The 23,739-nt window shown below is 41.0% G+C and overlaps 1 protein-coding gene and 1 long non-coding RNA gene across 7 annotated transcripts; one reads left to right on the plus strand and one right to left on the minus strand.

The window, feature by feature from the left end:
• Window positions 1-2,727: 2,727 nt before the first annotated feature.
• ubxn11 (UBX domain protein 11) lies at window positions 2,728-19,204 on the minus strand. Of its 5 annotated transcripts, XM_088602902.1 has the most exons (17): window positions 19,105-19,198; window positions 18,744-18,796; window positions 18,264-18,419; window positions 17,198-17,265; window positions 16,873-16,910; window positions 15,748-15,870; window positions 14,650-14,750; window positions 13,489-13,543; window positions 12,302-12,381; window positions 10,575-10,668; window positions 9,879-10,096; window positions 9,426-9,503; window positions 7,608-7,746; window positions 7,069-7,172; window positions 6,674-6,744; window positions 5,558-5,707; window positions 2,728-4,365 (listed from the first exon to the last, which is right to left on the minus strand). In XM_088602902.1, the coding sequence occupies exons 3-17, from the start codon at window positions 18,267-18,269 to the stop codon at window positions 4,212-4,214; spliced, it is 1,479 nt and encodes a 492-aa protein (XP_088459028.1). In that variant the 5' UTR covers window positions 18,270-18,419; window positions 18,744-18,796; window positions 19,105-19,198; the 3' UTR covers window positions 2,728-4,211. The 5 variants fall into 5 exon arrangements, with proteins under 5 accessions (XP_088459028.1, XP_088459029.1, XP_088459030.1 ...); XM_088602903.1 differs by lacking the exon at window positions 18,744-18,796 and having other exon boundaries at window positions 19,105-19,204; XM_088602904.1 differs by lacking the exon at window positions 19,105-19,198 and having other exon boundaries at window positions 18,281-18,419; window positions 18,744-19,094.
• A 1,652-nt stretch (window positions 19,205-20,856) lies between these two features.
• Window positions 20,857-23,726, plus strand: LOC148649778 (uncharacterized). 2 transcript variants are annotated; one of them, XR_015925927.1, is made up of 4 exons: window positions 20,857-21,063; window positions 21,643-21,679; window positions 22,772-22,789; window positions 23,587-23,726. It is a non-coding gene; the product is annotated as an uncharacterized LOC148649778 (long non-coding RNA). The 2 variants fall into 2 exon arrangements; XR_015925926.1 differs by having other exon boundaries at window positions 20,860-21,063; window positions 21,643-21,675.
• Window positions 23,727-23,739: the final 13 nt, after the last annotated feature.

Raw genomic sequence — 23,739 nt, forward strand, 5'->3', positions numbered from 1 at the left:
TGCTTTGTGTTTGGATTTTTTTTTTCCCTTTGATGTGAAACCGGTGAAAGATTGAGCTTGAGACTCCACTATTTTCTCTGCAGGCGACAGTCTGTAACCAGGGCGTCCAATGTCAAAGACAATTAGTAGAGTTCTGAGTGCATTGCCTGCAAAGGAACAAGTAAAGGTTAATTTCTTGCTGAGGAATTACACTGTCGAAACAGAAAGAAGACAGAAAACAGAAGAAGATCGATCGAGCTGCCAGTCCCCCCCCCCCTTGCTCAGTATTTCACCCCCCTCCCTGCCAGGATTTCACTGGCCTTTCTGTCCTTTTACAGGAGTTTCAGGACTCCTACTCCAGGAAACCATGAGAAGCTAAGATTATCGCTAAAACAGCTCCGAGAAGTTGCCCCCCCCCTACAGACAGCACAAACGATTAAACCCACCTCATGCGTTAGTGCCGGTTTGTGCCGTTGAAAGTAGCGTATGTGCAGCTTTCGTTTCCGAGATATAGCGCCTTGGTTTTTCGGGGTTGTGACGTCACTCAGCCCCCCTACAATGTCGTAGGGAAACCAAACCGGTCTCATTCATTAGTGCTACGTTTGCTGCTTTCGTTCGCGAGATATAACGCCTTGTTTTTCCAGTGATCACATGACCATGCACGGCGACTTTGACCTCCAGTGACCCCGTCTACCGCGTTCAAGTGCTCTGTTACAGTTTAGCTCGTACCCTTAACATTTTAAAGACAATCAATATCCGTAAACATGAGCCTCCTTAGATGTAAATAATACTAAGACATGACGCATGCCAACAAGTTAACCATCTATGACAAACCTGTGGTTGTAATGTATGTAAAATCACCGTGATTGTAAGATCTGTTTTTTATTTTCTAAGGCACGCTTTTTTGCTTTCCCTATCGTGACACGCTGTTGCCAAATGCGTAACTATGGGATACCATCGCGACAAGCCCTCCGCAGCATGTCATGATAGGGACCCCATGTATATCGCATGTATATCGAGGCAGTGCATATCACGACTGGCACCTTGCTTCCATGCCACCCTGGAACCGCTGTCGCACCAAAGGTCTCATATCCGGACATGATATATCCAGACAGGACATGTAGCAATGTATGGAGTTTGTGTTGCGACATGGGGTCAGCATATCCTGTCAGGGTATGTCCTATTGCAACATATGTACTCCATGTCGCGGTACTTTTGTCGGGGTATGTCATATCGCGATATGCGAGCTTCATGTCGCGACATGGGCGCGGGGCACTTTTGTCGGGGTATGTCATATCGCAATATGCGGGCTCTATGTCGCGACATGGGGGCGGGCACTTTTGTCGGGGTATGTCATACCGCGATATGCGGGCTCTATGTCGCGACATGGGGGCGGGCACTTTTGTCGGGGTATGTCATATCGCGATATGCGGGTTTCATGTCGCGACATGGGGGCGGGGCACTTTTGTCGGGGGTATGTCATATCGCGATATGCGGGCTGTATGTCGCGACATGAGGGTGGGGCACTTTTGTCGGGGTATGTCATATCGCGATATGCGGGTTTCATGTCGCGACATGTGGGTGGGGCGTTTTGTCGGGGTATGTCATATCGCGATATATGGAATTAATGTCGCAACAGAGCCGCTAGCTGACATGCTATCGGAATCGTGAACGCGGTGTAGATGCCATGACATTCTTTCTCTGCTATTAAGTTTTGACCTCAGTGCAACTTCTCTTAGATTGATTAGTAATTGGAAACTAATGGATGTGTTACTGTATATCCAGCGTGCTCATACAGCATACGCGATTAACCGGGGCTACAGTATTTGGAACAAGGAACTTCCGCTGTGGCGCTTTACCCAATCAGAGTATCGATTCTCACTTTTCACCCAATCGCGGCCCGAACTGTTCGGTGGTTTAGCCAATCACGGGTCTGAGAGCTGTTCAAGCCAGCAGCGCCAAGTGGATCGGCTTGTTTACTGTAAATGAGAATCTATTTTTAAAATGCTTTACTTATTTGCTCTACAACTACATCGGTTTATTTTTTAAACGTCTTTACTGATTCACAATGTCCCGTACTCGAAATAAATACAATTTTTTATTTGCAATATAACTGTCTCCGCTGCTTTCTGTAACGAATACATGGTATTTGAACAATTTTAATCGTATATTTAAGGTAGGGGAAACACCTACTGCTTTGTGCTTCAAAAATTAATTGACATGTAAAGTCTATGATCATTATATTATTATGCTCGTGCTTTTACATTTTGTTTTTTATTGTTAAATTATATCGATCTTGAAACTAATACTAAAAATGTGAATATGGGCTCTCGTGTTGTATCAGCGGTAATTTGGAAACTGGTTTCGAGAACATGGTTAAAAATTAAAAGAAAACATCTAACCCAATGTTCTAACATAGTAACTCCCCCTAAATGTAAGACTGTTGATTCGCGTAAAGGCTGCAAAGTCTGGTGTGAACTGATCAAAAGATCACAACTGAAAGATCTGGTGGTCGTGACTTTGCTGTTTTGCCACGAAAATAAGGCGCTATATTGAAATGTATTGAAACATCCACCCGACCCGACCAGACAGACTCGGAAAACAAATTGCCCCCATTGTTTTCATCACAATCAGGAGTTCAAGTACAGAGTATGTTGATACCTGTAAACTTCCTTGTAGATAGTCACGTGATTACCCGAAAAAACAAGGCGCTATATCTCGGAAACGAAAGCAGCACAAACGCAGCACTAATGATTACGGTTAGTTTAATCGTTTGTGCTGTTCGACGGGCGGGTGGACAACTTCATGGAGCAGGACAAGCAAACATGTCTGTATCATTATATTGCAGACTGCAGAAGACTCGACTACACCCGCAACTCTTCTGATTAGGGTTTGTGATATTCGTGACAAATTTAATTTTCCTGCTCACACACAAACGCACAGAAGACACTGATATTAAATACAAAATCCACCGCCGCCCCCCATCCGGGCAAACAGAGGATCACAATGCAGAACTGTTACTCTCGCACCGGTAACAGACGCTTGAACTCGGCAGACCGGGTCACCGGAGGTCAAAGTCACCGTGCATGGTCACATGATCACCGGAAAAACAAGGCGTTATATCTCGGGAATGAAAGCAGCACAAACGCAGCACTAACGATTGAGACCGTTCCGGTTCCCCAACAACGTTGTAGCGGGTCTGGGCAAGGTCACCCCCTGAAAAAGAAGACGTTATATCTAAGGAACGGAAACAGCTGGGAAGTTACTTTCAACGGCACAAACCGCCACAAACACAGCACTAACGAATGAGGTGGGTTTCATCGTTTGTGCTGTCTGTAGGGGGGCAACTTCACGGAGCTCCTTAAGCTTTGATCACAACTTCCCCCTTCTTTCGGCGCTTGACTACATTCTTTTCAATTTCTCTCCATTTCCAGGTTTCAGCTTGTTTTCACACCCCTGCCTTCATTTGGACACCCTTTCTCACCTGTGCCCCCGTTCTGTCCTGCTCTGTCCTTGCTCTCCTGTCCTATATCCTCTCTCCCTCACCCTTGAAGAAGGCTGCCTTAGTACATTCGCTGCTGTCTTGATGTCACCAAGGCACCACCGAGCTGGAACCCAACTTCTTTTTCTAGAACTGCAGGTTTTTTAGAGTAAACAAATCTATTCTAGAGAGCACACAGTTTGATTTATTTTTGTCCACCCTCTGAAATAAGAAAGTCTATGAACATTTAGGACAACATTTTAGACAAACATTAAAATGCAGGGGAAATGTCCAAAACAACGCCTTAAATCTGTCAATGCAATAGTTAACTTTTCCAGCCCTAAGTGTTGGACTTTTGAAAAGGGGCTTTCAAAAACTTTCCTTTTTAATTAACAGGCAGTAGAAGAGTAAAATAACGTTCAGCTTATGGGAATTTTGTTAACAGGACCTGTAAGAATGGCAAATTATAGCTAGCACATTGTAATTTGTTGTAATAAATGTGATTGCTATGGAAGAACATAATCTTTGTAAATGAGCCAGCTGGTGGCCTGCAACAGTGGCAACTTCCCACTCCCCAAGAGCTCCCTGCAGTGAAAGCTGCGCAGAATACGGACTGTTCTTGCAGTGGTTTCAAAGGCCAGGCTACCGGTGTCCTGCGCTTGGAAGGAGGGGGACAGTATAACTCTTCCTAAGATGAAAGAAGAAGGCGAGCTCTTCTCCTCCCGTTGCCCCCGGTCGGTGCTGACGGCGATCACTGAAGGCCCGTGGAGTTCTGGCCAGTCCGGACTCGGAGGAGCAGAGTGGCGTTGGGCGTCAGGCCGCACTGCTGCAGGGTCTGGGACTCGTCGCCGTACTGCCTCTGGGGAAAGGCGCTGATGATGTCATACTCTGGGCAGTCTTCTCCCCTGTCAGAACAGAACGGCATTGCTTCGGACCTTATTCGTTTTTACGTTTATTGTAATTAAAAATAATAGTTCAGGGGGGTAGCTGCGTCAGCATGCTTAGGCTGCAAAGGAACAAGTCTGCCCTGTCTTTCTCACACCTGAAGAAGGCTCCACGGCAAAAAGCAAAAAGCCATATGCGAGGGAGAGAAGGGTCACCTACCGTGATTGAACTTGGTTGTTGTCATACCTCCAGAACTCTCCTTGTAAACTCCATAAAGACTTTCCAAAGTGCTATTATGATTACATTATCGATAATGATAAATGCAGTATTCTCACTTTGGGTTTATTAGAGGGATGTTTAGGTATATAAAGGGCTTTCGCAGTGTTTGTTAGTAGTCTGGGGAGGTAGCTTGTTGAAAAGACCTTTGTGGTCTCCTGCACTGTTGGGTAACACCTCTCTAAAACTGTACGTGTTCCGATTTCTAGAGGTAGATTATGATGGTAATTCTGTTATTGGATTCCCTTGAGTTTTATGAGCTCAGTCCCTGGTTGTGTTACACTGCCCTTTATGTAGCTCACATACATAATATCTCAAACATAGATTCCTTTTTCTATGTTGCAACTGATACACATATAGTAGCTGCTGCATTCATTTAGAAATGTCCAAATATTGTTAGCAGATTCCTGCAACATTTGACACACTCATTAAATTCTCACCTACCCTAGGATGTAAATGACTCAGATCTATCTTTATAACCATCTGTCAATGTTACATTAATAGCCCATGACCATCTTACTGCCTATAACAATAATAATAGCGTCCATGACATTATTATAACCAATTCATTTTGGCTGACACTTTCTATCTAAATATATATATATATGCAACCATGTATACAGCCAGGTATTTTACTGGAACAAGACAGCAACCCACAATCTCCCAGTTACTGGTCCAGAACACCTCATGACTGCTTCCTACAGCTGCACTCATAGTCCCTACCAACACTATTTCCAGCAGTTCGGCTACTTTCTTATGCTTTTAATACGGTTATGTGACCTGGGTTTGAAACATGACGGAAATCAACACAACCAAAGGAACTGGCCTGTTTTTAAATTTCACATGTCCCATACAGAGTGGAGAGTAAAGCATGCAGATGTGCCTTTATGATTTTGAGCATCTGGCTACAGTGGCAGCCCCACACAGGCAACCTACCTGTGTGTGTTGAGGTACTGGCGGAGCTGCCCGATGGTTTCTGAGAAGAGCATTTTGACGATGAATGTCTGTTCGCCGTCTTCTGACTTCACCCGCAGCGTGGAAATGTTCTGTGGGGTGGGAGGGCGGTTTGCCACACTCATTTCTAACCTGTAGATCAGGCAGGAATTTGTGGGAGGAAAGTTCAGACAGCATTACACACTGATAAGGATTTATGTTAAATATTGTATAAGTGAACTGGGTGCAGCACGGTGGCACAGTGGTTAGCTACACTGCTGGGCCTCTGGGTTCAATTTCTGGGGTGCTATCTGTGCAGAGTTTGTATGTTCTTCCCATGTTCAGTCAGTTTCCTCCAGGTCCTCAGGTTTCCTCCCAGTCCAAAGAGATACTTGTAGGTTAATTGGCTTCTGGGAAAATTGGCCATGGTGTGAGTTTGTGTCTCCATGTGCCCTGTGGTAGGCTAGGGTGTAGGCTGCATTGTGCCTGTTGCTGGGATAAACTCGAATTGGATGAAATGGTTAAGAAAACGAATGGGTGGACAAGGGTGTCGGTTCTACCCTTACTTTTTTTCAGGGGCTGAACTGAGCAGGACCCAGGACTCCCACGGTGTTCACCCAGCAAAGCAAAAGCTCAGCTTGAGGCCTGCCAGTGTCTGTCACCAGTGTTGCACGTCTGACTGTGCTGGTCAGGTTTACATTAACCTGAACTTTTTACACAACCGCACCCCCTGTGTTTTTTTGTCCCGCCCCTTTGATCCAGTGTTGTGTTGGGAGACCCATCAGTTCTCTGCATCAAGCCTACAGGTGCAGTAGCGACAGTGGTCCCATAAGATTGGTGGCATTAAAAAAATGCATGTTTCCTTCATCCTCACCTTGCTTCAGCTACATTTGCTGCAGTGAGCTGAGCTGTGAACGACACCTTGCAATTCCCAGTTTGAAAGGGGAACAGGGGATGGTGTGAAAAAGACGCTCTCCCGAACTGAAATTAATCGACTGTCAATTTCCCCACCACAGATAAGTTGGTGACAGAGTCAGCATGTTCAGTTACACTGTTCCAGGCCTTCGGCTTGATAAAATGCCAATGATATTTCGAGAGTGTTTCTCAGCGCGTTTGTACCTCTGTTTCATGGCCTGTAGAGCTGGCGTCTCTATGAGGACTACGCTGCGGCTCTGGGTGCTGGAGGTCCCCTGGTGCGAGGACAGAGGAGAGAGCAAAAACCGAGATGGTCAGGCCAGCTTCATCCCGAGAGTATCCTGTCTGCAGGGTTAGCTCAGCTGGCTAAGTGGAATGAATTTAGAATGCATGAGGTTTGTGCAGCTGCAGTGTGTGAAATCTTGTTGGGTAAACTTCACCCTGTGAATCAGTGATAAACACTGATGTTGTGTTATTTTATACTGACAGTATATGTTACAGCAAATATTCTGAATAACAAGCAGCAGAGAAACAGGAGAGAAAGAAATGAGGAATATTTTAGTTAAGATTCAGATTCTGGTACCAAGGACTTGCCTTACCTCCAGGTTTTCCCTGATAGATCCCCGGATGTCTATGACTTTGCCTTCCTTGATGACAGCCTTGGGCAACCTATTTAAAAACTGCTCAACAGACAGTTTAGGACCTGGGAGAAGCAAAGAAGCCAGTTTCACAGCCCCTTCCAGCACAGTGCACTCAGTTTGTATGCACAGAATCGGCTTAGATCACTGAAGATACTTCAAGTTGACAAATTGAACAGTGTGCAGTGTAACTGTACCTCAGTGCTTTGGCCACAGTGTGAGAGAGAATATTTAATGACACCTTACTTTATGACAAGTTGCTTAGCATAAGGTTTAGTGAATAAATAGTGACATATTTTTAACAAAAATGGGTTTTGTTAAATATCTTAAATATACATAATATCAACGAATAATAATTGTAATTAACAAATAATAATTATTATTACATCTAAATATATCTTTGTCTTTATGTTGAAAAAATAACAAAAGAACTATAATCCATCACAGTGCCTTGAAACACTCTTCCCATGTGACTTTGATGTCACTGTGATGTCACAGACCTGGCAGCTGGCTCGTCACTTGTGAAGCCTCAGCCTTGTTAGTGGAGTTTCCTGGGATTCCTCCTACAGCCTGCCCCTCCCCAGGGAACTCTGTCCACCGTTGTCTCTCTCTGAACACCTCTGATCGCTTGTCAAACACCTTAACACACATACAGGAGATAAATACAAGATAACTTTGGTTCAGAATTCCCTGAATGTATATATAACTGTTAACTGCTACTTGGATTTGTGGTTTGAATGTGTTGTCATATCAGTTATCACAATGGGTATTTGTTAACAGTGGTAGCTTTGCCCAATTTTGGATCGCCATAATATCAGTATACTGCATGTTTCTCAATGTTATGGGAATGTACAGTAAATAAAACTTGGATGGATGATAGCCAGTAGGTGTCACTGTGGTTGTACTGCACAGATGGAAGACAGTATAAGGACTGCAATCTAAGTAGACATGGAATTAAGTCAATGAACGCTCACTCACTCTTGAATCGTGTGTAATATGTTTGGAGATATTTTTGTGTAGGCTAACAAGAGTGAACTACCTACATATTACCAAAAATATTTTAAATTTGCTCTGAAACACAAAAGAAAACTTGGAATTCTCCACAGCACCTTAAGCATCTGCTTTTGACTGTGTTTTTTAGGGCAAATTTAACATGAGTATGTGAACTGAAACCCACAATATAATTAACAAGAAATGATTAAGATGAACTTAGCCTTGGCTGTCTTTCATTTGAGCATTAACTGATTATTGGTGTACCACAGTATTTAAGAGCTACTACAACATCTTTTGAAGTGGTTGTTCAGACTGAGTAAGGTTTTTCAATTAAATTAGTAGACATAGGGAAGATGCTGCTTCCTGTCCTGCTTAGGTGTCATTCAGGTTTTTCATCTTCCATTAGTACCAAAGTGTGGACAAGATGTAATTCTACAAGCTTTCTAGTTCACTGCTACTCACCACTGATTTCAAACGCCTTTCATTCGATGCATTTGTACCTTACTCACATCAGGCATTGACCTCTCCAGTTTCTCAGTTCACATCATGTTTTACATGTTTTACCAGAATATTGCAGTCTGCTCACATCCTGTTCCTGCAGTCTGCTCACAACCTGTTTCAGATTACTGCAGTCTGTAATTTTACCATACTTTTCTTGTGTTATACTCCACTTTACACTGCTTTTATCATGGTATTCCACAGCAAAGTTTTAGCAGGTTCTAATTATCAAATAGGAAATGACTTAGAGACCTAATTAAGTCAGAGTTAGGTAAGAATGTATTCTTCTTGTGAAGACAGGATGGGTGAAGATCTGTCAAAAGCGTTATTGTTCTCTTATCTCTTGCTGTCTTCCTGTTTAGAGATACTCAGGCCACCTACTGTACTAAACTTCAGTATTTCCATTACAGACAGATTTGACACCATGTAAGGAAATCCATTTAATGGTATATTATTTTTAACTTAAGGGGAAACTAATCTGCTATGATTAGAAGCAAGATGTGGAGTCGGAACTATTTATTTTTAGTACCTCCAGTATTTCACAATGCCCAAAATGTTAATTTACTGTAAAGACTCTGAAATTACTGCACCTTAATTTTTAGAAACACTTGTAAGACCATAGTAAATTTGTTTTCCCATAATTTCAAGATTTCTAACACACTGTTTTATGACAATTTAGGGAATTCTTATAAAGGGGGAAATAAAAAGATGCAAGGCTATCATTCATCAAAATGAAGGCTCCTGCACTATTAAACTGTATGCAGTCTATTCTGGAGCGCACTGGGTGACCCCTCCAGTGACTAACATATCAGGAAGCTTTAACGTACCTCAAAGGGCACGCCTTCAGGGAATCTCTTCTGAAGCTCCGATGGAAAGTATCCATCCATCAGGTCCTGCACACATTGCTAAAATCACAGGGGCAGACAAAGGCGTTAAGCTGCCTCTGGAATTTGTGCAAGAGCACCTCCAGCCCAGCTTCAGCACCTGGGGCAGTTAAATCTGCAGTCCCCTCCACCAGCAGCTCTACTAAAAGAGTCTTTTAGTGTAAATCAAAGTCAGTGTAATCAAAGTCATTCTGCAAACAGGGCTAATGGGAAAAAAAAATGTTTTTAGAAAGCCCTGTGCTACTTCCTTTCTAAGCTGTCTTATAATTTATTTATTTTTTAACCTGAAAGAAGGTTGCCTTCCCTTCTTAAAGCTGTCTTTGTGCTTGTTTAGCCTGAAGTCTGGATTTAGGAGGGCAGGGGCACCATACAGCTGTGCAGTGTGTGGTGTCTTACCCGTGTGCTGGCGTCCTCGTAGGGGCGGAAGGGGCCGTTGAACATGACGATCCCGTTCTTGAAGAGGTGGAGGGGGAGGGGGGTGTGGCGCGCCAGCCGCGCTCCCCCCGCGGTGCGCTCCACGTGCGACTCCCCCTCCCCAGCCAGGACATTCAGGTCCTTGATGTTCTCCAGGACGAGGTCAAAGTTCACGTGGAAATCCCGCACCACCGAGAGACCTAACACAAGACACAGAAAACACGGAATCGCCAGCATTGTTAAACACAAAATAAAGGCATGTGGCATTAAAAAACAGGCCTTTGAAGGTTATATAATAAGGTTCCATATAAGGTAATAATACTCTATCAATAGCTATTATGAGCTGCTGAAATTTCATGGTACCACATACAAGGAAAGTGGACAGATGTGAGATGCACTTGACTGTTGCTGGACAATTTACCTTGTGAATATACTTTGAATTAAAAGTATTTAAGAGATGGAACAGCAAGGACCAAAGTGTTCAGTCTAATACAGTTTAATTATGTCTGTTAGTGAAACAACTTGTAGTTGGAGCACCTGTATTTGGGCTAGGTACATGGCAATTGCATTCAAAATTGAATGCAGGCCATTGGAAGGCCGGTGCGTAACTCCTCAGCTGAATGACACCTGCCATGGCCAGCTAGCAATTTCAGACCGCAGAAAGACAGAATACAGTACCTGGATGCCACTGGGTCTGCCTGTCGTGGGTATGAACTGCGCTGTGTTCTTCCCTCTCTCCAACCCACACCATCCCGTAGTCATTAAAGAACCTCTGCCAAGTCAGAGGGGAAAACGAGTTGGTTTTCTCATAACTACTGATGTCAACATTCTCACACTATCACAAACCCCTACTCGCAGATGTGTGTTGGGGGAGCTTATGGGTGTAACTCTCACAAGAACGTAAGACCTGTTTTATGTTTGTTTTTTTCAAGCAGGATCCTAGAATCTCATCCAGTATTTTCTGGAAGGAAGCCAGGGCATCATTTTCTATCATGTGGGTGGGTGGCTTGTTCCATGCTCTTCCAACCCTTTGTGTAGAGATGGGCCTCCTGCTCTTAGTTTTAAATGATGCACTCTGCAGCAGTGTTTTACCTCTCCAGACAATTTCCACATCTGCGGAAGCTGAAACTTGTCAGTGTCAGTGGAAAGTATTAGCACAGCTAAAAATCTCGAAAACACAGAGCCAGTAAAGATGGAAATATATAGGAACGAGGAGGCAAAGTGGCTAAGAAATCAAACTGATAAGCAACTGCAGAGGTTGGCAGTACTATTACATTTGTGATTTTAGTAATGTAAGAAGTAAGAAGTAAGAAAAAATAAGGCAGGAAATTCTGGGGGGGTGAAAATGAGGAACAGTGAAACCTGTCATTTTTGCATGTTTGCACGTACGGTATTTTCCTAAGCTGAGTACATGCCTTCTCACATATGTTAATGTATATTTGCAAAACCAAAACCAAAACACAAAGGATTCTCAATTTTTATTCTCCCCTGAAATGCAAAGCACTCCCCTTCCCCTCTAGCATTCTACGTCTCCTGAGGAAAGAGATTCCAACAGTGCAGAGGGATTATATTTGTTAGAGGTGGATAATCCTGTTTTTATCACCATGATTCATAAGGTAGCATTGCAGGCCTTTGTGCCTTTTCTTATTGTCCTTTGGGATCCAGCTCTGAAATAATAATAATATAGTTAAGCTAAGGATGCTGTTGAAAGAGGTGTTAGTGGGCCCAGTAGGGGGTGCACACCCTAGAGTCTGTGTGGGTCCTAATGCTCCAGTATAGTGATGGGGACACAATACTGTAAAAAAAAGTGCCGTCCTTCGGATGAGACATAAAACCAAGGTCCTGACTCTCTGTGGTCATTAAAGATCCCTGGGTGTTTCTCAAGAAGAGTAGAGTGTTAACCCTGTTGTCCAGGCCAAATTCTACCTGGCTTTTGCTAATCAGCCTAATATTGCAGCCTAATAATCCCCATGTTTGAATTGGCTTCATCACTCTGTTCTCTTCCCCAGTGAAAGCAGATATGTGGTGAGCGTATTGGTGCACTTGCACTGCTGCTGTTGTACCATTTAGGTGGGGGCTACACATTGGTAGTGGTGCAGGGGTGTCCCCTTTTCCTGTAAAGCACATTGAGTGGATTGTACAGACAAGTGCTATATAAGTATAAATAATATTTATTATTTAATAATATTATTTACAATTATAATTCCATGCAAATCTATACTATTTTTCAACGTAGACAGAAAAATTCAACCACGTGATCTACATCTGCAGATCAGATAGATAAGTGAGAAATTACCTCCCCAATTGAGTTAAGGGATGCCTTTAATTCTGCACCAAGAAATTCAAACACACCTGTGAGCCGTGTGGTAACATGGGTACGTTTATGGTAACACAAGTGATCTCACCTCCATCTCCCAGACTTGGTTTTGCAGCTGAAGGCACCTCTTCTCTAGCTCTTCAGTTGTGTTAGAGTCTGTGATCGGGTCTATTCAAAAACAAATGGGATATTTTTAATTAAAGGTGTCAGCTCCTGGTGCATAAAAATAAACTGCAGCTTGATTTGCATTTGTATTCACAGGACAAGCTTCTTCACATTCTGAGGCTCTTTGTGCTGCTTGGTGTGAGAGCTTGTGAATCATGCTCTAATGCCATATTGAGCAACTCCCTCAACCTGACATTAGAAATAGGTAGAGGTTAGAGTGAGGAGCTGTGGCAGCGTACAAGCTGCAAAGGAACACACAGGGGTTGCTTCTACACTAGAAATTAGAAGGAAAAAAAATATTTCTCCAGTGTCGCCTTCTACTGCTGGAGATATTATATAATGCCTTACACTGCTGAGGAAAAGATAGTAAATCAGACAGTTACTGAGGTGCCAACCAATGTAGAGCCTTAGAGGTGAACATAAGGATATTGAAGTCAACATGATGGTAGACCAATGGATGGCCATAAGGCAAATACTCTAGGGAAAGTCAACATGTAGGATCAATGAGTAACACATAACCTGGGGTAAGAAATTATAACACTCTGAACGAGACAGGCGATTCGATCAAATTAAAACTGTACCTAATGGGTATGTGCTGCTATATCTGAGAGAATTTTAATCCCCAAATTTAGGAGTAAAATGACTAAATCGTGCTTGAATCTGTCCTGATTTGTTTTACATAAAGGAGGAGAGCTTTGGATTTGTTTAAAATGTCCCGAAGTTCAAAAACACAAAATGGATCAATTGTAAATACGTGCTCTGTGGTGCCTGTGCTCTATTTCCTGCCCTACATGCATGTTACACACCCCATTTTAAATAAGCTGTGGAATTCCCCTCAGTAAAAAAAAACAATGTTGATCTAAGGAACTTGCTTGAGAGACGAAGATAGAAAAAGAGAGTTATACGGAAATAATGAAACAAACTTCATGATCTGACATCCTTCCCTTGTAACATTTTCACCTGCTACTCATTAGTAGACCCAGGAACAAGAAAATGTATTTATTCAGAAGCTTTCATTATTTTCATGTCTTTTTATTTCTCTCTAATAGTAATATTATACTATAATTTTATTTTGGTTTATTTTATAATGATATTTTGAGGAAAAAATACCTTTAGAATTCTGAAGAATTTTGACCTTCTCCTTGAGAACCACAATCAATTTCTCCTGTTCGGTGAGGGTACAAAAATATAGACAAAAGAGGATATTTAATCTTAATCACAGTTACACAGGATTTATACTGGCCAGACCTTTCATTCAAGTGATGCTTAGTGACATATTTTCAGCATGTGGTAAAATTATCAGTCAACGATAGATCATTTTTTAGGTGTATGCACAGTATCCACTAAATCTACAGTGTTTATCATTCCAGCTACTCATTTATGCTGCTGAGGGGTGATGGTCAGCACTGCTGCCTCACAAATCTTGAGTCTTGCATTTGATTCTGGACTGGTGTGTCTGTGTGGGTGGAGTTTGCATGTTCCCCCGTGAGGTTTTTCTACTGCATGTGTGCAGGTATGTGCTATGTAACATATAATGTTCGTATATAATGTGAATCCTTAAAACTCTGAATTTCTTAGACTTGGTATTTCCCATTGAATTACTGATTTCAAGTTGAATACATGTGACCAGCCAAACTGCTCTGTTAAAAGTTCATTCTCAGTATTGAGCTATTAAATCATACTGGGAAGCCCTGAAGGTCAGCATTAACTTAGCCAACCATTTTCCTCTCACATTTTGCTCAGTTTCTCGAGCCACAGAACCCTCTTCTGCTTTACGTTCTGGACAAGAAGTGAAAGCGAGGTCCTATTACAAGAGGGTTAGAGCAGTTATTGAAAATAATCAGATAAGAGATCAGCTGTGCAGATATTATTATTAATAATTCAAATTAGTAATTATATATGCATGTGCATGTTCACTTATTTGGATGTTATCTGTGTATGCAACAGCTAATTTGCATAAACACAATAAATGGAAATTCTTAACTGGTTCGGGAGGGATAACAACAGATAAGCCCATCTCAGCCAACCCAACTGTTCTAATTCACAATCATTATTGACATTCGCTATAATATACTGAAGGATGTTTGCACACACCTCTTCTTACAGTTTTGCATCCATTCTTTCTCCACCCACCCACCCCTTTCCAGCTACCTGTTGGCTAACTTCTCTCTCTGATTGGGAGTCGAGCCTCCTTCAGAAGCCAAAAAATTATACTTCATGACTCAGTACACATTCACATTCGTGAACTCTCATTTACAAGCCAGGATTCACCTTTTGTTGGATTTCCTGGGCTTGAGACTTCAGCTTGAGTTCCTGCTGGGTCAGTTTATGCATCATGGAGGACATGAGTTCAAAATCACTGGGTCCAGAGCCTGAGAATGGAGACCACTGCCTTCATCAGAGAGCACAGACAGCCAGTTCTGAGGTGGATCTACAAGTGGCTCTATCTTACTTTATTTTCATTTTTTACAGCAGTAAACATCTAGAAACATTTCTGATATCAAGGGCACAGCTACAGATTTAAACAAAAATCTCATTATCAGATACAGAACTATGATTAAATTAAATTTAAAATGAGGAGCTGTATGTGAACAGCTTGTTGTTGAAATATTTAGGTTCAGTGTTCACTACCAAAGAACTCCCCCACACTTCCTGTTAGTATTTATCTTTTGCTCTCTTCGTTGAAAACCACATTATTCAGAACCATACTACATCTCTGCAGTGAGCAATCACACTACATAATACCTTATTAAACCCATTTAAAAGCTGTGGGGGTTTAGAAAAAGCCATGCTGTTGAAACAGATACCTTGATGTCTTTCAAGAACCTTTGGCCAAGACATATATATATTTTTTTAATAATTGTGTTTTAAAATAAAAAAGGTTAAGCTCTAATATAATTCCCAACTAATCAAACATCATCATGCATTGTCAGATTTTCTGTATATTTAATGATGACAAATGCACTTTTAGATGTAAAGTAGGAAAACTTGGCAGAGCACGGAATGTTAATGCAAGATCTTTCTTACAATGCAACTGTTGCAATGTTCAAGGTACAGAAAGGGTGGACAAAATACTAAGAACCCCTGACTTGAGTGCACTTCGCAGACTAACCCTATATCATTCTTCCAGCAGGATCTTGTGCAGTGGAGGCTGCAATGAGAGCACTGGTGTGTGGGACTGAACTGCATGTTGCACCAGTTTCTTAGGTTTTCAATGGAATTGATATCTGGAGGTTTCTAAGGCCAGAAAAGGTTCATCCCTCCACCTGCACACATTCACCACAGCCAGCTCCATGTGACCAGGGTGGGCTCATACATTGGCCAGTGAGAGAGTAATAACCCTGGAAGCGCAGTGGGAAGAAAATTCACCATCGGTGCTGCTCTTTTTCAAGGCGCCCTTTGAGCTGACCAATGAAAAGCCATCGGACACCACAACTGCAGGTCCCACTCGGTCAGCACTGAGGATGTCATTCAGCAAGGCCTCTTCATGTTCTAGTGAGTACAAGAACACAGTTGTCTTGTCACTTTCCTTGTCTCTCTACAGATCAGATTAGCAGCTCTGATTCAATGCAGTCAGTATTGCAAAAGAAGGCATGAAACTCCAGTCAAAACAAAGAGGTAAGATTGGCCATAAGATTATTTATAATAATACAGTAGTATTTAATGTTTAAAATTAAGTCCGGCAAGCAGAACCCAGAACAGAAACAGAAACTTTTTCTAAATCAAAACTGTTACAAGTGAAGGACAAACACAATCAAGAAAGACTCAGTAGGAAAACCACACCATAACGACATGCAGCTACTGTATATCAAAAGCTAAGCCCCACTCTGTCTCATATACTGTAGCAGCAACGTTGAAGAAATTATGTATTCTTCATCACCAGAACCTTCTCCAAATACACTCCTCTGGACAGATAGGGTTCATGAAGGAGGGGCCCCATTCCTGCTCATCAAGGAAGGGGCAATTTAGGGCTGCCAAGAAGCCCGCCAGCATGTATTTGAGAGGTGGTTGGAAACTAGAGTACCCCAAAAAACCCAAGTGAACATGGCAAGGGCATACAAAGTCCGCACAGAAGGTACCCCCAGCCCAGAACCCAATAAAGGATACTGCAGAGTTGCAAGACAGCATATTAACTGCCATATCACTATGCTGTCCACACTGCACTGTAGAAAATGTATGCAATAAGAACAATTCTTTTTTAAATAATTAAAATACTATGGAAGCAGTCAGTGTATGAGCTGTTTTTCATATTAGGTCTATCTCAAAAACTGATATGAAAAAAAAGCATTTGCTATAATTAGTCCTGTGTTTCTCAATCTTACACTGATCTTGCAAATCGATGTGTAAAGCTGTGAAAGATACTGCGATGAAAAGGGTACTGTAGGTTTTTCCTATCATGACAAAACCTGTTATGTGTTAGTTTACACACAGCAGAATGATGCATGCAATTTGTACCACTGTGTAGTAAATGCAGGAAGATGTGGGACTACTTGCCTGTATAGGGAGTTTTTTTAAATGGCACTGCTCTTCTTCTGTGGGAACACAAGTTAACAGAAAATAAAAACAGCACACAAACACACAGCTAACACCAAATATCACTAATAAAAGAAACAGCAGTAAAATTATACACCACTGATACAATCAAAGACAGATGTCTTCTTTATAGCAACTTAGTTTGTTTTACAGAAATGTTTTGTTAAGGTTAGTACATTGATAAACAGTAAATTGAAATAACAGATGTACAGTAGCAGTTGTGCAATATTTCAAGAAAACATCTGTGACAGCAAAGTATAATTATATTAAACTGTTTTTTATTTACCCAGTGTTCTGTGACTCAGGTAGAGGTGTTCTTCTGTTCTTTCTCAGTGTAGAGAGAGGAGAGCTCATCTTTCAGAGTTGGAGAAAACAAATACACACAAAATCACTCTGTGAGCACAACAGATTTCAGAGATGCTGCTGTCAAATAAATACAGCCTATCTGAACATTTGTTCTCTAATTTACAGATTCCCCATAGGCCCAAAGCCTGTTACAGCTTTGCTCAAACCAAACTCTCATTTACACAATTGAATCCCAATTATCTGACTCCTAAAGTTGTCTTGAAGATGGGATTAACTTGAAATGTCTGACTGTTTTAAGATCTTGAACATGTTTGGGTTGTCTTATGTCTATTGCATTTCATAAGAAAAATTAAATTCCAAACTTTCAACTTGTTTTAGCAGTTTTGTAGTTAAGACTTCATTACTTAATTAAGTAATTAAGGTCATCAGGAATGAACCAACTGCAGTTTGTGTTTCCAGATCCATTATTAGGAATCCCAACTAAATACCTCTGTTCATTATGAACGTTTAACTACTGAGTATGTCTATTATTCTCTTATTCATCACATTATCTCACTCATATGTTATTACACTCACCTTGTGAGTGTGAACTAAATCTCTCATTTTAAAAGTTAATGCAAGAGCATGCTTATACACTATAGCTTTATATGCTTGGCCAAATCAGGTGCCTGTTCACAGTTCTAGCGATTATGTCATATTTTGTATTATTTTGGGTAAGTCACTTTGGATAAAAGCGACGTATATCAATATAGGTTATAATTCCGGATATTCACATAATGACACAATATCTAAAGACATTTATATGTCTGAGTGACCCGTTGGAGAAGGAGAGCACCAATATTACTATGTGACTGTTATGCAAATGAAATACACACATCAATTCATAGCGCAGAATAAATGTTACATTTGAAAAAGGCGAAACTAATTTTTATACTATTGAGGATCAGAGAGATCGCGCTTTACAAGTATTATTTTCCAAATACAAAAAAACAGCGTTTGTTACCGTTTTTTTTTAGACAACAGTGCACATCATTTGTCAGCAGTACTTTCATATCAGAATTACCTCTCCTGGTTTTGCGAGTTCGTTTCCAGGCGGAATTGTTTGGTGTCGGTTGCCATTGGCAATCCAGGCTGTGGTTTGCGATTGGCCGAAGCGCACTGATGTCTGACCTCAACACTGCCGCCCGGAGACTTGTGGGATACTGGGAGAGTTCAATGGGAAAAGAACTAGATAAGCGCAAATTTGCTCATTGTATTTCTTTTTTTAGAACTGGATCACGTACAACATGCATAGAACCCTCAACGTCTTTGCTACAGTCCAAAATGTGTAGAATATAGCCAGAAGGTTACATGTGTTGTGTTCTATTAAATCAAAATGCAGTAAAACTACACCACCGATAATAATAATAATAATAATAATAATAATAATAATAATAATAATAATAATAATAATAATAATACAAGCATTATCCTTTATTACTTTGCAAAATACATATTACATTTTCTGTAATAGAATAAAACATTACATTTCAGCCTCCGGTTGACGGTTTAGGCTCCGGCTCCCCCGCGACCCTAAAGGCTAAGAAAATGACGATGATAATTGATTGATTGAGTGATAATATTTCCAATAATTTACTACATTTCATGTTCCTTGATTGACCACATCTTGCTCCGACCACGCCACCTTAACAATATCTTGAGCGACAGAAGTTTTCTGGAGAAATCTTTCTGGCTTCCTTTATGGTTGGACTGATTCCCTTAAAATGTCCTAATTTGTCTCATGAAGAAAACTTTTTGATTAATTCAAATTTGACAGGAACGGGAAGAGTGCAATAGCAGATAGCTTCTGCCGTAAAATACACTAAAAGCAGCCAGCTAAAGACTCACACAGCCCTTCGCTCCGTCACGCTAGCAAGAACATGAACACTTCTGAGAAGTCACACACAAGATAGGTTCATCTCGATGCACGAAGCTTCTAAGAATTCAAACACAAGCAGGCGGTGCATTTATTGTGGCAAAAATGTGTTGTGAGCGTTTACACTTCTGACGCCTTTTCCTCCACACTCAGGTGCATGTCTTCCACTGAGATAAAATCATGCACAGAAGTGAGCAGTTGAGCATGCTGTGGCGTCCTTCGCTAACTGTAGCCTAAGAGGCAAAGTTCTGGTTTAAAAACCACCAACATTACGATCATACGTAATTCTTATGTTTTTTTTAATTGCATTTAGCTGATGTCAGGCAGGGGTGAGTTTCCCGAAAGCATCGTAGCGCTAAGAACTTCGTAAACTTGCTCTTAAGATCGATCCTTAATTTACGAGTGTTTCCCAAAACCTATCGTAACTAAAGTAGCACGTTAAATCCTTCGTAATCTACGTGCTCCCCGACCCACTCGTTAATCACTAAGTGCTTCTTAAACTGGCTACCTCTTGCGCCAACCTTAGCGACAGAGATCGCCAGGCAGAGCACAGTCAATTCACGTCATGGGAATTCTCTGGAAATATAGAATACTAAGATTTTATATGAAGGCTTTTGATATTTTGTTGTCCTATATAAGAGGAATTTCGAAAAAAGAACATTTATTTATACAGTAAGGAATTTATTAGTCATCTTGGGTAAATTTCATATTCATAAGTCAAATGTTTTAATAATACTCCCTCTTGTAGTACTTTTGGGGTGGGGTTTAAACTGTATTTAAATTCCATAAAGAACGTGAAACATGTTACATGTATTACAATGTAGCGCCACGCAGAGCGGGTTGAGAACAGCACCTGGGGACTACCGGACTGCATATAGTGGTACGGAGGCTGAGATACAGTCTCTTCCCATCGTGTGTGTGTTAGTGTAGGTGCACCGCTGTAACCCCTGTCCTTGAGTGTGTACCTTTCCTGAATCGAGTTAATAAATGTGTTGTTCAGCCCCATTCCCTGAGTCCCACGCCTCCTCATTTTCGTACCGAAACCCGCGGTCGATACAATATTTTAAGTTCGAATGCTGTTTTATGTTCTGTCGTGATTGTTGACGGTAGAGCTTACTTGTTTTTAAATTTGATTATAGTTCTTGTATTTTTTGAGTGACACGTGCCAAGCTTAGTAGTTAATTGTTCCAGAGGTCATGTTAATAAGACCAGTTAAAATGGAGTTCCAACACACCCAACAACCTTAAATAACAGTTCCAGCACACCCAACAACCTTAAATAACAACAGTATTTTCTAATGAAACACTGTGATTCTTAACGATGGCAGCGTGACAGAAAATATTGCTTTCAATCAAAGACGTTGTACAGGATGCATACACTGTCCACGCAGTTAAACTTGGTTTTCTTTTACAGCATGTCAGTCATTTATTTTCGAAAAAAATATTTATTTTATTTATCTGCGAATTCTACGGCACAAATTCCTCACAGGAGTAGTTTTGTGTTCAGAACAAGCAGTCTTTAAAAAAATTAACAGGCATGGTCAGCACCTCAAAAAGACTAAGCCTGGCAGAACACATTTCTCGGTGCTTTTGCAATTTTACATTGCTCAGCACTTCGCTAAGTGGACAGATGTTTGTCTTTATACCGTATTTGCATCCTTCCATGCTTCCATCATCACCTCAATAAAAACGTTTCAGTTTTTATTTCTGCTTTTTTTACACGTGCTAGCAAAATAAGCGACTGAGCGCTCAAACCTGTGAGATCACGTCACACGATACACCCTTCCTGCAGAGCAAAAGCGCTCAGCGGGAAAACAGATAACAGAACATCATTATTAACAGTCCTCGGAGAGCAGACATCGTTTCACCATGAGCCGACGTTTGGTTTTCTTCGTTTTTGTGTCGTTGATGGTATTATTGGCTGTTGTGGAGGTAAAAATGCTTTAGCCGTGTAGACAGTTAGCCAATATTTGTATTTTCTTTAGAGAAAGTATTTTAATAGTTTTGGTATAGTGTTACTTTACACCTCTGGTATTGTCTAGTTCTGTGGTGCATTTAGAATATAATCCAAAGACTCCGTATGTTAATATGCGTGGTTAGAAATGTGAACAATGTGTTAAGTCAAGTTAAATGTGCCAACATTTACTCCGTGTGCTTCCGTGCAAAATCGTGTTTATTCGCCTGCTCAATATCAGCAAATAGCGGGTGTTCCGAGAGCTGGCTCCCTTTTTGTTTCAGAAAAAACCCATCAATATCTATCTGTAACTTCGTGTGATTAACGAGAAACAGGTTCTTGTGTTTCGGATCAAGTGTTGGATTCCACGCAAAGTTACTGCGTGTCTTGCGGTAACTTATTTTACCGTCTTCTCTTTTAATTTTAATAATAATAATAATAATAATAATGAATAAGAATGTCTTTCGGTACATGGCAGCAGCGATTTTTTTCAGATGAACACTATAGAAACATACTTCACAGTTTGAATTTATCTTGATTTTTTTTACCTTTTACAGGGAACAGCAGATACAAATCATGGAAAAAAAAACGTATGTATAAATTGATTTCTTGGGTTTTCTCGTCTGTGGTGTTTAGAATTCGTCTTTCCTGCTGCCTGTTTCTGTGGGTGTAAATAGTAGTAAATATATATATTCTATGCGCCTTTAAAAGATAAAGTCGCAAAGCGTTTGCTACCCGTTGTTTCACGTTTAAATAAATCCCAGAGAAATTTAGTTTAAAAAATAAAATTTACTAACTCGCACTACTTAGAAGCAAATTATTTTAAATTTAAGGAATTTTGAATTATGATTCATAACAGCTTTTCAACTTTTTTTAACAGTTTATTTTTCTCAGCATCCCAATTTAACATTATTTTTTATACTTATTTTTAGATAATCCAAGGTCTGTTGTGAAACTAAAATGTAATATTTGATTAAGAAATAAGGAGCCAGAGTAAAGGAAATGTCCTGTGTTGTATTTTTTGAATAAGCAATATATAAACTACAATATATTTTTTCCAATTAAATTCAATTTATTTTTATATAGCACCTTTCATAACAAGGTTGCCCCAAGGCGCTTAACAAATCAAGTGACCATACATGGTGTGAATACAGAACAGAAAAGACCAGAAGACAACAGAGGGGAGGAACCAAAAACCTTAGTAAAGAGAAAAAAAAAACTCTAGGGGTCCAAGGTCAACTGGATGCCCAACCCCTTTGGGCATGCTAACATTATACAATTAAAAAAAAGGAAACAATGAATGAGGGTATTAATCCATCAGTGCAAACCAGTGAATTATTAGATTTGGGCTCTGTATATACCAGTGTCATGACAGCAGTGGTACGGATTACGTTTCTCTTCGAAACTTCGGGCGTTTTGAGCCGTAATCAGTTTGTAGCCGTCAGGCTTTGAAGCTTTTTTAGCTCTGAGCTGTCCTGGTGTTGAAGTTGCCTGTTTGCGTGTGGGCGGAGTAAACGGAAGATGATCAGCTAATGAAATAATATTAATATTGTTTAATAAAGTGTCTTTTTTAAGACGTTGTAGTTCTCTGTTTCATAACAGCTGACAACTTCCAAGTTTTTTTTTTTAAAAAAAACTTTTCACAGTATCTCCATTAACATTATTATTTTTCATTCTTATTTTCAGAGAACCTCTAGCGAAAAGGTAGGCCTTGTTGTGAAACTAATATTTGGTGAAGGAATATGGAGCCGAAGTGAAGAAAACATCCTGTTTTAATAAGCATTATATTTATTAAATGAATGATTGTTTTAATTCAGTGCACACCAGAGATAGTTACACTCGGACTGTGTTATATATACTGTAGCAGTGTCGTAGAGATACATAGCATACGAATCATAAAAAGTGCTAGAGAGCACTGCTTACTTTCATTTGTGAATGATTAATTTAATTCAGTACAAACCAGGGAATGTTACCCTTAGACACTGTGTATACTGTATACGAGTGTCGTGTGTCAGTGGCGCTTCTTTGTGGAACACGGGGCGTTATCGATTTATAGTTGTCCGGTTTACTCTATTGATGATTCTTGCCCTTTCATATAGTTTTGTTAGCTCAGTGAAGTTGCTCCCCAGTACTAACAGCACAAACGGTGAAACTCGAATTAGTTAGCGCTGCGTTCGTGCAGCCTTCGTTTCCGAGATACAGCGCCTTACTGTTTCTGGGGCCGTGACCTCACTCGCCCCCCCCCCCCAACGACGGCGCAGGAGAAAATCGAATCGAACCGGTCCGATTCGTCAGTGCTGCGTTTGTGCCTGTCTGTGCCGCTCAAAGTAAAAGTAAAAGTAATCTCGGAAACGAAAGCGGCGCAACCGCTACTTTCAACTGCAGGAACGCAGCACTAACGAATGTGGTGGGTTTCATCGTTTGTGTGTGTGTGTGTTGGTGTGGAGGTTCACTGAGCTTTTGGAGCTCAGCACTTGATGTCTTTTGCTGTTCCGTGACAGCCGACAGGCGCGGCGGACACGCTGGCTGCCCCTCTGATCCTGCAGCTGGCCGGGACTCTCTTTCCTCTGCTGCTGCACAAGCTCTTCTGACGGGCCTGCCTCCCAGGGACCGGCCCGTGCCAGACGGAAAAGGATCTGCCTTAGACTCTCTAT

This window comes from Lepisosteus platostomus, chromosome 13, assembly GCF_059453375.1.
Source record: "Lepisosteus platostomus isolate fLepPlt1 chromosome 13, fLepPlt1.hap1, whole genome shotgun sequence".
NCBI lineage: Eukaryota > Metazoa > Chordata > Actinopteri > Semionotiformes > Lepisosteidae > Lepisosteus > Lepisosteus platostomus.